Source organism: Ursus americanus, chromosome 32, assembly GCF_024610735.1.
Source record: "Ursus americanus isolate L20-20 chromosome 32, mUrsAme1.1.p, whole genome shotgun sequence".
In the NCBI taxonomy this organism is placed as follows: domain Eukaryota; kingdom Metazoa; phylum Chordata; class Mammalia; order Carnivora; family Ursidae; genus Ursus; species Ursus americanus.
Window position 1 is genome coordinate 10,698,007 of NC_142158.1, and position 14,965 is coordinate 10,712,971.

General features: G+C 37.1%; 1 protein-coding gene across 1 annotated transcript in view; it reads right to left on the reverse strand.

Moving 5' to 3' along the window:
* The window catches only part of F13A1 (coagulation factor XIII A chain), a 163,674-nt gene that overhangs the window by 65,476 nt on the left and 83,233 nt on the right, over positions 1–14,965 (reverse strand). Inside the window, exon 7 of the mRNA XM_045811684.2 lies at positions 819–993. Within this exon, the coding sequence (XP_045667640.2) occupies positions 819–993 (175 nt within the window). The remainder of the gene's footprint in view (positions 1–818; positions 994–14,965) is intronic.

Genomic DNA, 14,965 nt, shown 5'->3' on the forward strand with positions numbered 1-14,965 from the left:
AAGGCTGTAGAAATGGCAAGTGAATGAAAATCATTACTAATGATGAAGACATGCTGCAATAAATGTATTTTTAAAAATATTCACTGAATTAACAATCATATTGTCTGGGCCTAGACAGGCAAATGGCATTTCAAAAAATGATGTGTGAAGCTGAAGAGAATAATTCTGTTCCCATATGTTTTCCTCTATAGATTAGATGTTGGGTAGATTAAAAACCAGAAGGGAAAGTGGGGAGTAAAGACTGTTCATGAAGTTCTGATATCTAATTGCTCAGGGGCATTGAGATTCCCATGTAAAAATGGAGTTGAGATCACCTATCACAATCTCTCCCACAGCTAGGGCAAAAATTAAGTGCGTATATTTATAAAACTTCTCAGTGGTAAACAAGAAGCTAATAAACATATTTATAACACTTTTCAATAACAAAGAGGCAGTATATATCTATTATTATTTACCATTTAAAATTTCGTTAATATAATCTTTTTAAAATGTGAGGGATTACAGAAAAGAAAATGGCATATCCTTTCCCTCGCATCATTTCTTGGCCCCTGGGACCCCCATTTCTCTGGGTGTTGAATGATGGATTATGTAGGAAATAGTCCGTCATTCTTTCTATAAAGATTCTGCAGTCAAAGAGAAACTATGAGCATATTTGGCCCAGTACAATTTAATTATGCATTGACTACATCCCAGAATAGCCATCTATAAATTCTAGAGAGCTAACAGGGTTGCTAGGTCTCTTTGCCAGTTTATAGATAAAATGTCTTGAAGTAAAATTCCCTTTACATTAAAAAAATGTTACTCAATTGGCTACTTACATGTGTTAAAGACACCAGCAAAAACCCAGCACTGACCATACCGGACTGGACTCTTTGTACTCTGGTATTCCAACAGAATGTCAACACTTCCAGTCCAGGCTGATGGGGGGACACCATAGGCATAGATATTGTCCCAGGATCCAACAAGGACACCTTCATCATCTTTGGCATTAACCTAAATGAGACCATGAGCGGTAAGAAGGAAGAAAGAACATTTAGAATAGTTCTCTTCAGACTCTGACATCAAGCAAGCTAAGGCATCCAGTGCCTTCCAAATGTCCTGTATGATAAAAATAATTCTACTTCTGTTTCATTCACTGTTGTGTTGTCAGGGAAAGTGAGGCAATAACTAACTATGTAAGAGAAAACCAAATAACCAAGACTGCTTTTCAAATAACATATTATTGTAGTTAAGGTGATGTTGAATAGCAGCTAAGAAGAGTTGTGATGTCTTCTCTACACGCTTAGGAAAACATGTGCACAGGACACTTGGTCTGGTTGGAGTCGTGAGGAAAAGAGGAAGGACACCTGCAAAAGAAGATAGCTCAAGCTGCAATCAAATAGGGATCTCGCCTTTGTGGAAGAATTCAAAACTGACACATGATAAAAATGTATAGGTGGGGGGGGGGCAAAGTCTCATGGTCTAGTGAGTTTCGACTGTGATGATGAATTGCAGGTTCTGACAAACTGAAAAAGTAAATAGGTGTCATAGGAAACGTTAAGAGTTAATAAGAAACTAGATTTCCATGGATACCTCACAATGCTTATTTTAAGCAAGTTGCATTAAAAAAATGTTTCCTTTACGGTTGTTGAAGGTGATTAAGGTTTTGTAGTTTTGTTAAAAGGTATCTCCATTTACAGGAAGGGCCTGGGTGTTATAGTGTAAGTGTGGGGGAGATTTAAAAACGGCAATTTTGAAGATTTGGGAAAATCTTGCTACACATTCAGACCATGGTCTTCTGGTAGCAACAGACCTCAAGTGCAGGAACAAAGACCTCTTGTGTTTAGACATTAAAAAAACCATTTCAAGCCATCAGTTTTTGGGAGTGGGGCACTATTGAATCTTGCCTCTCTTGGTGTAACATTCATCATGTTTAATTATACTTAGAAGACAGTCTAGGTAAGAAACAGTGGGAGCTTTTCCAAAAACTGGTGCCACTTCAACAATGTTTATATGCTGACATGACAAGGGTTTAGGAGCCTTGATCCTCAAAAATGTGGTCTATGGACCAGGAGCAGTGGCATCCCCTGGGAGCTTGTTAGGAATGCAGAATCCCAGTCCCTGCCACAGCATACTGAATCAGAGGCTGCATTTTAACAAAATCCCGGGGTGATTTCTGTGAATGTTAATTTGAGAAGCATAGGTTTAGACTATGCCACGAAGACATTAGCAAGCAATGTGAAACATATGATTGAAGCAGGTGTGTTTGGATTATGAAAACCATAGAGGATATATTAAAACATGGGACTTGATGTGTTCACTGTCTAGCCAATTAACAGCTCAGCCTCAGCACCTGCCCAGACCCTTCATTCTTAGGCTTGTTGTGTTTAGTTGTATAGGAGTCTATTCTCCCCCACTGGGTCATGAATTCATTGAGAATGGAGATTTTTAAAAATCTATGTCTTTTTTACTTCTCCCAAGTATGGGCAAAGAGCAGGTGCTCAATAGTGGTTGAATAATCACTTGTGTATTCAACAAGCATATAGTTATTGTTTATCTGAATAGGAATAAAACCTTCTCCCTGGGGAGAGAAGAACAAGAAACCAATCAAGAGGAAGTGAAGGTTACTAATGGTAAGACAGAAAGATGTACAGGTAAGGTGGAGGCTCAAAGGAGGTGGTAATCCATTTCGTCAGGTTGGAGGGTGGTGATGGTAGTGGGCTGAATAGGGGAAATTGCATGAAAGCTGGGTCTTGAGTGGTTGAGGGCCAGACAAGGCCATCTACATAGTGGAAACAGTTTGAATAAATGCTTGGTGCCATGAAACAATATGGCAGGTTCAGGGACCTGCCAGGAGCTCTGCATGGGTATCATGTAAGTAGACCATATTGGGTGAAATAGAAAATACCAAAAGGAAACACTTAAAATGTGCTTCTACTGTGAATGACAAACCCTCCACTGAAATATGAGATTTACTCTAGCACTGAGTGGCATTTCCCAAAGAGGGTCCTTCTGGAAAGTGTTCTCTAGATCACCCTTCAATTTGATTTAGACTATTTCTCCCCCTTGATTCTGTCCATTCAGGTTAAAGTAAAATTAACTACTCAGTTGATTTGTTTAATGTAGAAAAAGTAATTCTTTGGAGATTTCTGAAGGATCTTGTTCAGCTAATTGAAAACTCATGCTTTTGATGTAAACTTCAACTTTATCCTGTAACTATATGAAAATGACTGGAGTGCAACAGGGTTTAGTCAACCATTTTGGCTCTATTCATGATTAATACTTCTCCTTGCAGTTGAATTGATTATTTAAAAATCGGAATCTGTTATAATGAAGCCTGAAGAGCACCCTGGTAGGCTATAATGTGGTTTGGTCTTTGTGGGTAGATAGATTCAGTGTTAACTCACATCACCATCGCCTTATCCTTACCATTGAGAAATAGAATAGAGCCTATGAATCTCAGAGGTAAAAGTTCCTAATCTATGGTTCTAATGACTGACTTTCAACAGAGAGCCATTAACTAGAAGGCTATTTATAGCATCTGGCTGAACCCAATCATCTAAGGAGAAGAGAAAAAAAAAAAAGCTCTCTTCTCTACAGACCTTTTAATTGTTAATGCTGAGCTGTTGCCCTGTTGCTAGATAAATCACAACTCTCATTTATTAGCATTTGGTCGGATTAGCTACTGTTTTCTAATTAGAATATTGATTTCTGAGGGGCCCAGACACTGAAAGAGGTTAAGTCTTTAGTGACACATGTAAAGGGTTAAAGTAACATCTTCCTCCGTAGACAACAAGGTATGTTTGGGGGACACTTCAAGGGCATGCTGGTTCTTTTTCATGCCACAACGGACTGTTTTAATACCCTGTCATGAACTCAGAGTTTGACCAGTGTCAGAATGAAATGTTTTGGACTTGCTTCACTGACCAGTGAGTGTCTAGGAGACAATATGAGCCCAGAACTTTGGACAGGGGGTGATATTCAACTACATTAAGTTTGCACTAAATTTTCTTCCCATAATACCTACAATATGGGAAAAGTGAAAAACCAGGTCCCCCAAAAGTCATTAACAGCAACCTCAATGGCAGAATATAATTCAGCAAACTTCAAAATCTGGTTCCAAGAAAAAAATGGGATTACAGATTAGAATAGAGAGGTAGCATGGCTCGGCTCCTGACCCTCATCACTAGTTCTCAGAAGCCCTACTGTCAAGTCCACAAAATCATAAGACTTCTCATTTGTATTTCAAAATCTGGAAAGAAACTAATGGAATTAAAAATGCCAATGTTATTCTTGTTTTGACAAGAAGAGTGGAAACAATGACTGTGGAGAAATGGGTGAGAATGGGTCTGCATCTCTAAAGAGGTAGACATTCTGGGACTAGAGTAGGGAAGTGACGTAAAGTTTGAGAGTTACCCACCCACCCCCATGGAAATGAGATACAACACCTCCAATTAGGTGGGGTGGATTATTAGATGAGAAATTTAGTAGAACCTTAAAAGAAAGAGCAGAGCCAGAGTATTCTAACAGACATTGCCATCTCTTCAACTCCCCCCCCCCCAACCTTTCTTAGGGTACTTAAGAGTAGATGGAATGAAAAACATTGTCTCAAACTGTAGTTCAGAGGAAAAAACAAACTAATCTTAATTGGAAAGTGTCAAGATGTCACCTACACTATATTAGAGTAAACAGGACACTTAGAGAAGAATTATGCAAGTATGAACATGAATAAAAAGAAAAGAAGCAGTGAGGAGGGAGGGACAAAGAGAGAGAGAGGGAGGGAGAGGGAAAGGAAGAGAAGGAGGGGAAAGAGAGGGAGACAGAATATGAAAAAGTAATACTTAGAAGAATATAAAATTAAGAAACATAAGGAATTTTCTCACAATCTCTTAGGAGATCACAGACTTAAAGGACCAAATTGAGGACCAAATCACATGATCATGGAACTAAAAATAAAGTATGAACTATAAGAAGCAGAGTAGATATTGGTAAAAAATAAAATCAATGACATGTACTAGGTGTTGGCTAATTGAATTTAAATAATAATAAAAAAAATTAATGACATAGAAGAAAAGCTTGAGATAAAGGAAATACTATGAAAATATAAAGAGATGAAATTATTTGGAGATGAGGTAATGGTTATGGAAAAAAGGATGATACAACATAAGGCTAATTAGTATCCTTAAAATAGAGAACCCAACAATGCGGTAGCTGATGGTTCAGTCAGTTAAATGTCAGGCTCTTGATTTCCGCCCAAGTCAGGATCTCAGCGTCGTGGGATCAAGCCCTGCATCGGGCTCTGTGCTTAGCGGGGAGTCTGCTTGAGATTCTCTCTCTTTTCCTCTGCCCCTCCCCCTGTTCATATGCTAAATAAATAAATAATAAAATCTTTAAAAAATTGAGAACCTAACAAATGAGGCAGAAGATATATTTATGACATAATATAAGAAAATTTTACCTAACTGTGGAAAAATTGAATCTATACTTTGAAGGAACAATCTGTGCTCCAGCGTGATTTCATGCAGAATTCTCATTACTTAGGAACTTTAATTAGTTAAGCTATTTGAACTTAAGAATAAAGAAATAATTGTTCAGTCATGCAGGCAGAAAGTGCAAATTAGCAGCAAGGAAGGAAATAAGGCTGCCTTTAGACTATTCCGCAGCACCATTCAATGGCAAAACACAGTCGATCAATATTTGCACAGTCCTGAGAAAAAGAAAGGTTGACCAAAGAATCTTATGCACGGCTAAGAGGTTCTGCAAGTATAAAGGCAGCCAGCACTCATTCTCAAACATGAAGAATATCAGGGAATTTAGTACCCATTAAAACCAAACTACTTAAAAGTGATATCAAGGGGCGCCTGGGTGGCACAGCGGTTAAGCGTCTGCCTTTGGCTCAGGGCGTGATCCCGGCGTTATGGGATCGAGTCCCACATCAGGCTCCTCCGCTATGAGCCTGCTTCTTCCTCTCCCACTCCCCCTGCTTGTGTTCCCTCTCTCGCTGGCTGTCTCTATCTCTGTCGAATAAATAAATAAAATCTTTAAAAAAAAAGTGATATCAAGATAATTCTGGGCTGAATCAAACCAAGAACCCATGAACAAAGACACTGCGGCAAAAGATCCAGTGATGAGAAAAACCCATATAAGTTTAAAGACCTTTGGGAATTATAGTATCAGAATGACTATGAATTTTAAAACTTGATAATATGATAAGAACAATCTTAAAAAAATTAGACATGAAGGGGGAGAAAAGAGAGGGAGAATGGAAGCGCTGATGTTTTAATGTGTTGGGCACTCTTAGTTAATTGGCATCATCTAAAATTAAAATGTAATCTAAAAATATATAATTAATCTATTCTTTTAATGGTTTTTAAATAATCTTGGAAGGATCTGTTAAGAAATAGTATTTCTTGTAGTGAAGAAACATTTATTTGACATTTAACAATGTCTTCTGAGGCAATTCAGATTTTTATTTCTGTGAAAGCAAAATTTAATAAGATTAAATAAAACTTAAAATTAAATAGAATTTGAGTACAAGTAAACATAATGCTTTTGAATTAAGTAGCATGACACCATTTGGCATAACGGCAAACAAACAGACCAATGGAACACAATAGAGAACACAGAAATAGATTCCAGAAATATAGTTAACTAATTTTTGACAAAATCCTAAAGATAATTTTACGATCAAAAGATAATTTTTACAACAAATGGTGTTGGAATCATTGGATATTCATACACAGAAATGAACTTTGATTCATACTTTATGCCATATAAAATACCTCAAAATGGATCATATGCCTCAATATAAAACCTAAAACTATAAAACTTCCAGGAGAAAACAGGAAAAAATTTGTATACCCTTTGGTTAGGCAAAGATGTCTTAGATATAATACCGAAAAGAAAAGAAAAGAAAAAAATGATTCATAAGGAATATATCTATAAATTGGAATTCATCAAGTTATGAACTCTGCTCTTTAAAAGCCATCATTAAGAGAGTGCAAAGTTAAGTCCAGAGTGAGGGAAAAGGTTTGCAAATCACGTGATAAAGGACTTATATTCAGAATATGTAAAGAACACTAGAAAACTCAGTAATAAGAAAATGAGAAGAATTTAAAATCATAGGCAAAACAGACACCACATCAAAGGAGATACATGGATGGCAAACAGAATGAAAGATGCTTAACATCCTTAGTCAGAGGGAGATGCAGATTAAAGCTATAATGAGATAACATTATACACCCGTTAAAAAGTCAGAAATTAAAAAGACTGACCATATCAAGTGTTGGGGAAGATGTGAATATGTGGGACTTTCACATGCTCCTGGTGGTGGGTGGTGATGTAAAATGGTACAACTGGCAGTTAAACATTCTGCCAAAATTCTTAAAAATTAAACATACACCTATCATATGACCCAGCTGTCCCACTCCTAGGTATTTCAGAAAAATAAAAGCTTATGTCTATGCAACGGCTTTTGCACGAATAATCCTAGCTTTATTTGTAAGAGGGAAAAAAACCTGGAAACAGCCCAAATGTCCATCAACAAGTAAGTGGGTAAACAAATTGTGATTCTTCTATATAATGGAACACTACTCAGCAATAAGAACAAATACAAACAATAATATGAATGAAGCTCAAAATGAGATAAAGAAGACTGAAAGAAGCTAAACAAAAAAGAGTACATACTGCATGATTCCATTTATGTAAAATTCTAGAAAATATAAATCAATGTGTAATGATGGAAAGCAGGGCAATGATTGCCTGGGGATGGTGGACAAAGCAGAGACTAGTCAAAAGGAGAAATTACAAAGGAAACTTCTGGGGAATGATAGATATGTTCATTATTTTCATTTGGGTGATTGTTTCAGAGGTGCATTAAACTTATCAAAACATATTCTTTCAATATGTGTGTTTTATTGTATGTTAATTATATCTTAACAAAGCTGTAAAAAGTAAGTGTAATACTTTAAAAATTAGCATCTATAGTATAATATCATTTATGATTTTAAAACAACATTTACGTACTTAAGTATCTATGTATCCAGTTGAAATGATGTACATCAAATATTAATAATAGTTATCGCTTGGTGGTACAATTTGGGTTGATTTTTTTTTGAGGAAAGATTTTTTTAAAGGTTTTCATCTTTTAATTTTTCTGAATTGTCTAAATTCTTTTTAGAGAGCATTATCATTTTTTGAAAGATTTTATTTATTTATTTGAGAGAGAGAGTGAGGGAGAGAGCATGAACAGGGGGAGAGGCAGAGGGATTGGGAGAAGCAGACTCCACACTGAGCAGGGATCCTGATGAAGGGCTCGATCCCAGAACCCCAGGATCATGACCTGAGCTGAAGGCAGATGCTTAACCAGCTGAGCCATCCAGGAGCTCCAAGCATTATAACTTTTTTAAACCAAAACATAGAAAAAGATCTTTCATAAAAAGAGACTGGAAGCATATATGAAAGATGCTACTGTGTTCAATTCTTGAAGCAGGGCTATATATATATATATTTTTTTTTTTTTCTTTATAGTTTTTTAAATGTTTAGAAATTTCTCGCATAGGTACCTTAGGGGAGAGAAGAGTTAAAATTTATTCTGTGCTCAGTGGGGTGGGGTATCTCTGAATTCCAGGCTTAGGCCCTTGGGGAGTGATTCTACTGGGTTTGTTCAGATATGGGGAAAGGCAGAGGCAATGCTCTTTGAGGACAATGATTCAGGAATTGAGCAATTATGGACTGTGGGAAATCCAGTCAGGATATAGTGCTTTTGGGGTGAGAAGCCCTTTGAATGGGATGATTGTAGGAGGACTAGCCTGTGCTTGGTTCTGTGATGTTAGGGTCTGGTGCTGGGGTCATGCTGGGTAGACCTCCACCCCAGGGTCAGAATAAGCCCCGGGTTCCTGTACAGTTCAAAGGACAGGGAGGGCCTTAAAGCATAACCAATACTGGACCTCTCTCCAATTTTGGTATTGGGGAATTGGACAGATTTTCACCTGATATTGAAAAATAAGGAAAAGTGACATTTCTTGATTCTCCAATTTCCTGAAACATATATGTTTACATTTTATATAATTACAGTTTTTTCCTGCTTCTTTAAGTATGTAAAGGTATTTTTCTTATACTGTGTGCACATTGTATATGACTATGATGAAATAACTTTTGTTATATTCTGTTAAATTTCATTGTTAAAAGTTATGTTCTCATAAAGGCTAGGATTTCTGTAACTCTTGTAGAATTTAATTTTATGTCTAACCCTGTTTATAATAGTGTCTTGAAGACCACTGGATATAAATTTTGGGTAACGTGAACTAGCCTCAAAGATGGAGAGTTAAATTTGGGAAGGAAAATAATTATTTCTTGAGTAAAATTCTTTCCAGATTTTATGAACCACAAGCCCCCAGCTACAATCTGGAGGTGATCAATCTTAGCTGTAGATGGAACTGGTGTAGCGGATGTCAAATTGTGCCCATGACACTCTAGGGATTTGCAAAAGCAGCTCAGCCGTCACTGTGTTGGGGGGTGGAGGAGGAGATGATTGAGTGGTGGTGGTCGTAGCTTCAGGCACCAAGTCCCTTCAATGACAACAGCCCTTTCTTTCTTTCTTTCTTTCTTTCTTTCTTTCTTTCTTTCTTTCTTTCTTTCTTTCTTTCTTTCTTTCGTATTTGGGCTCAAGTGATATTTGCTTGGAAAAAATGGTTCCAAAAAGTAAAATGTGAAAATGCATTGATCTGGGAATGTAGAGATCTGTTTCTTGTGTCTTCCCCGTCATTTGTCAAGTGATGTGGCAAGTACAAGGGAGATGAACAAATGCATGGGAGGAAGAAATAGGGTAGCAAAAGCTCTATTTCCTCCCCTGCCTGGATCCTCATCTTTGATCCTTTTGGGGCTTTCATAACACCTCTAACAGTTAGGATTTTGATCCAAAGAGTAAGAAAGCCATATATTATCTCCTAGGCTTTTCATAGTGGTGGGCTTAACAAGCTTTTTTCTGCCTTGGTGCTTTTAGAAATATCATTCTCTCTTCCTGGAATGCCCTTCCATACTCAAACCCTTTCTTTATACGGTGCATGCCTACTGATTCTTTGCAACTCAGCTGATTTCATTCTGGAAATCTTTACCTATCACTTTGATTTGGATGTCCTCTCTGCTCACATAGTGTTCTTTGCTTTGTAATGCTCTCCTATTTACCATATTGTTTGTGTCATTGGTTGATTGTCTTTGCTCTCATTGTGAGGAAGGAAGATACAATGCTGTTTGGCTTTGTAACCTCAGTACCAGCACAGAGTAAACAGTCAATAAGTTCTACCTAATGAATGAATATGGTATCAGTGGAAGGTGGGTGTATGTCACTTTTTAATATTTCTTAGACATAGGCAAATGGGTTAATCAGAATGTAACAGACAGTTTGTTGAAACTGAGAAGTTGTTTCTAGAATTTATACAGAAATGCAAAGGATATAGAATGACCAAAACAAAGTTGAAAATGAAGAACAAAGTAGAAGGACTGCCTGATTTGAAGATTTACTGTAACACTACGGGAATCTAGATAGTATGGGACAGTATAGTATATATAGTATATATAGGGACAGACAAATAGACCAATGGTAGACCAGTGTCTAGAAATAGATCCACATTTATATAGTTATTTGATTTTCAACGGTCATCAAAGCAATTCAATGGGAGAAAAGATAGTCTTTTCAACAAATGAAAGTCTATGTGACAAATGAAAGTTTTCCCAACAGGCTTTTCAACAAATGGTACTGGAATAAATGGATAAACCAGGAAAAAAATTAAACCTTGACCCCTACCTCACCCCACACAGAATGGTAACTCAAGATGGATCATAGACCTAAATGTAAAGCTAAAACTATAAAGCTCCCCCCAAAATATAGAATTTCTTCATGACCTTGTGGAAATAACATTATTTCCTAGGGAGGATTCTTTTTAAAAAAAGTTTAAAATTGAATTTCATAAAATTTTAAAACTTCTGTTCCTTAAAATATACTATTAAGAAAGTTTAATGACAAATCATATTCTGGGGAAAATATCTTCCATACACATCTGAGAAAGGACATGTATTCAGATTATATAGACAGCAACTACAAGTCAATAATAAAAAGACAAACAATCCAATTAAGAAATTGGGCAAAGACTTGAAAAGATACCACGCTGAAAAAGATAAATGAATAGTCAATAAATGCACGGAAAGGTGCTCAATATCATTAGTCGTCAGAAAAATAAATATTAAAACCCCAAAGAGATACCACTATATACCCACTAGAATGGTTAAAATTAAGAAAGCTGAAACACCAAGAAAAGGTGAAACTATAGAAAAACTGAAACTCTCATGTATTTCTGCCAGGAATGTAAATGGTCCAGTTACTTTGGCGAACTGGCAGATTCTGATAAAGTTAAGCATATAGACCCCATGACCTAAACATGCCACCTTTAGCTACTTGCCCCAGAGATATGAAAACATATGCATAAAACTTGTATAAGAATGTTCATAGCAGCTTTATTCATAATAACCCCAAATTGGAAATATTCTAAATGGCCATCAACAGGTAGATGGATGGACAAATTATGATAGAGAATACAATGAAATGCTACTTAGCAATAAAAAGGAACGCATTAAAGACACATGCAACAACTGATTGAATAAAATAAGCCAGCCCCCAAAGGTATATACTGTATGAATCCATTTGCAAAATTTAAGAACAGGCGAATATAATGTGTTGCAAGAACTCAGAATAGTGGTTGCCTATGGGGGTGTGGATTGACTACAAGAAAGCACAAGGGAAATTTCTGGGCTGAAGATCGTGTCTATATTTTGGTGATAGTTATTACCTCAGTCAAAACTCACTGAAATTTGCATTTAATATCCATGCATTTCACTGTATGTAAATTTTACTTCAAGAAAGAAACAACCCATGAATCAACCCTAACCTATATTGTGAAGCATATAACCACTGTTATGCAAATAGCCTTTGGTATATACACTCGACACAAGCTCTGACAGGGGTGGGTAATTAGATTCATTTTTCATGGAAACCATTACAGCTAGAGATTATTAACCTTGTTCCCTTAGTAACTGAGGATTCTTATTTGGCCAAAACATATTTTACTAATTGATAATCATGAGAGCAAGAACCAAACATGGACCGAGAGAGAGAGAGGCTGGGATTTTAAGCTCTTCAAGTGTCTGCTTTTTTCATTGTTATACCACTGCTGCATGGTATAGGGCTGGTATTAGACAGGCCTCCAAAAATACCTGAATGAAAGGAATAGATGGATGAGAAAGACAAAAAAAAAGCAGGGTAGGAAGAGGAAAGGAGAAGCTTGTCAGGGAGAAGGGAGGGGAAGGAAAGGGCACGAAGGGAATAAAGTGCATAACATTGTGTGGCATTTCCTAAAGGCTTTGCTGCATTGTATCCATCTATCCTGGGGTGGCTCTCCCCGAAGAGCAGAGCAGCCCCAACTGCACAGCTTGGTGGGGGAGGGTTGCTGAAAAGCAACCCCGTGTTTCAGAAATAGCCTATGTGATTATAAAATAGATGCAGCATTGAAACCTCATTCCGGGAAAGCAATTCAGGGAGAGCAGACATGTAGATTGACTACGATTATCACATTTGAGAGATGGTTGGTAATAAACGTCTGTTTTCCTCCAAAAATATGCGGACAACAGGGATAAGAAATGCAACCTTAATAATTGAGAAATCAAGCTGTTTGCCCACAAATGGAAACTTCATTACATTGCTGACTTTTACCATTAGAGAAAAAAATGATGTCAGTTCATTGTCCTCTTCCCACCACCCCCAGATCTAAAAGAGAAGGACTGAATCAGACAGGGCTTGTAAAAGGCATTATATTTGTATCCGAGGAGCTTATGTGATATAGAAAGAGGACAGGTGGAGAGGACAAATCCAAGGAAATATAACATTGTGTATGGAAGGTTGAGTTTAGGCAACCTGAGATCCTTTTCCAGTTCTCCCAGTGACCTTGGGCAAGTCATTTAACTTCCCGATAGCCAGTCTCTTCATTTGCATGTCGTTTGTTTATGGAATGAATACAATTTCTCAGAAGTGGCTATGAAAACAATTCTGCTGGGTAAATTCTATATTCCTGCTGGCTTCCAATGTATTTGTTAACTGTAAAAAATTCTTCAAAAAACAAAAATGATTATCCCTAGAGATTAAGGTGACATTATGGTAGCATGTTTAGTTTAACATCATGATTGGCTTGCTTCGATCATTCCTGAACTATAGAAATGTCTCCCATGCTTAGGGAAAACTGGACTCCAATTTTAAGGGTTTAATTTAGAATTGGTATTTTAGTATTTTATGCTGTTGGACTACAATAACATTTTTCATTAATCCTAATCTGTAGATTCTCCAAAGTCGCCACCACTGATCGAGGTGTGTCATCACTGGAAAAGCTATAACGAGTAGCAGAGGCCTCTTTTTCTGCTGTACCAAAGTGAGGAATGCCATGCCTGACATTCCTGGGCCTGACTCATAGAGAAAGAAAAAGAAAATACGAAAGCCAAATCAATTGTCAACCCAGAAACTCCAGGTGGGGACTCAAAGCCATCATGAAGCCTACTTCTGGCAATGGTCACAGCCTGGAAATTTTAACCCCCAAGCATCGGTAAAGTTAGTAATGCAGGTGTGTATGTCATTGCCACTTTTCTAAAACACCAAAAGGAAGTGGTATCTTTACCTTTATAAAGGTGGCACCAATTCGCATTCGGTGAGCTCGTACTGAGTAACATCTGCTGATGGTTATCAGCACTATGGCCACCATTCGGAGTTCTGGTTAGCAATTATAAAAATTTTTGACACGAGAATGGGGAAACAAATTACTATTACATATTCATGCTTTTTTGATAGATGAAAAGTTTCCAAAAATAAGATCCATATGGGGAAATGTGAAAAAGCTTCACAGTGGTGGCATCACTGGGGACAATGGCCATTGAGCACCTGGGTCCTCAGTTCACTCCAATATAATTTTAGTTGCTTATAAACCAAAGGCTTAGCTAGATGGTGCTTTTAAAATTTTTATTTTATCTTTTAAAAATAAAACTGCTAGGGAACTACGCTGTGGTTGGTCTGCATAATTAGGAAATAGAGTTCATGTTTTTATCTCTGTCTTCGCAGTTTATTTGGGATGAATGAGGGTGGAATTTCTAACCCAGGTGAATTTTTAAATGTAATCTGAGTACTCATACTAGTTTGCTGCTTGAAGAAGTTTGCTTGATGTGAAGCTTCCAGTAAGATGCCAAAGTCAACAACTGGAGGAAAATAAAAGCGTGGTTTCGTAGTAAGCCTCTTATGGAACTGCTTGGCAAGCTATCAAAGGAGTGATGTCAGTACTTTTTTTTTTTTCTTTTTTTCATGCATGGAAAGAAAAAAAAAACCTTTCTAAATACTAGGACAAAGAGAAGTGGAAGCAAATGGATAAGGTAAAAAAATAGCTCTATTTTCAGTTTATCCATGAGATCGTAGATGCTGGGGGATCAGAAGCCCTGGAGTCCATCTTTTCTGCAAGTTCTGCAGTCATTCATCGTGTATTGGGCCCTACAAATCTCCGGGACCTACCTCCAGCTGTGGTCAGTTTGATTTACTAGCTGGAGTTCAAGATTTTTTTATAACGCTAAAGAGTACACCAAACATCGATCGGTTAAAAAAAGTTCAATCTTGAGTTAGTTCCCAAAAGGCACAGTCAGAACAGGGTATTAATGGGGATTAATGATGGCACTGTGGTTCGATATTAGCAAAAGACCAGGGTTAAAAATAAATGTGCCTATCTCAAGGGAAGCAGGAAAGTCCAGGCTGGCAACAGTATAAAGACTGGAATTTTAAAATATGAAATTATATTGACATTTTTTCTCCTCTCCCTCCTTCCAAAATTTCCCAATAATGTCACATTATTAATATAAATGTTATGAATATTATTATTGAATTAAGGCCCTAGAGGAACAAATTCCCCCA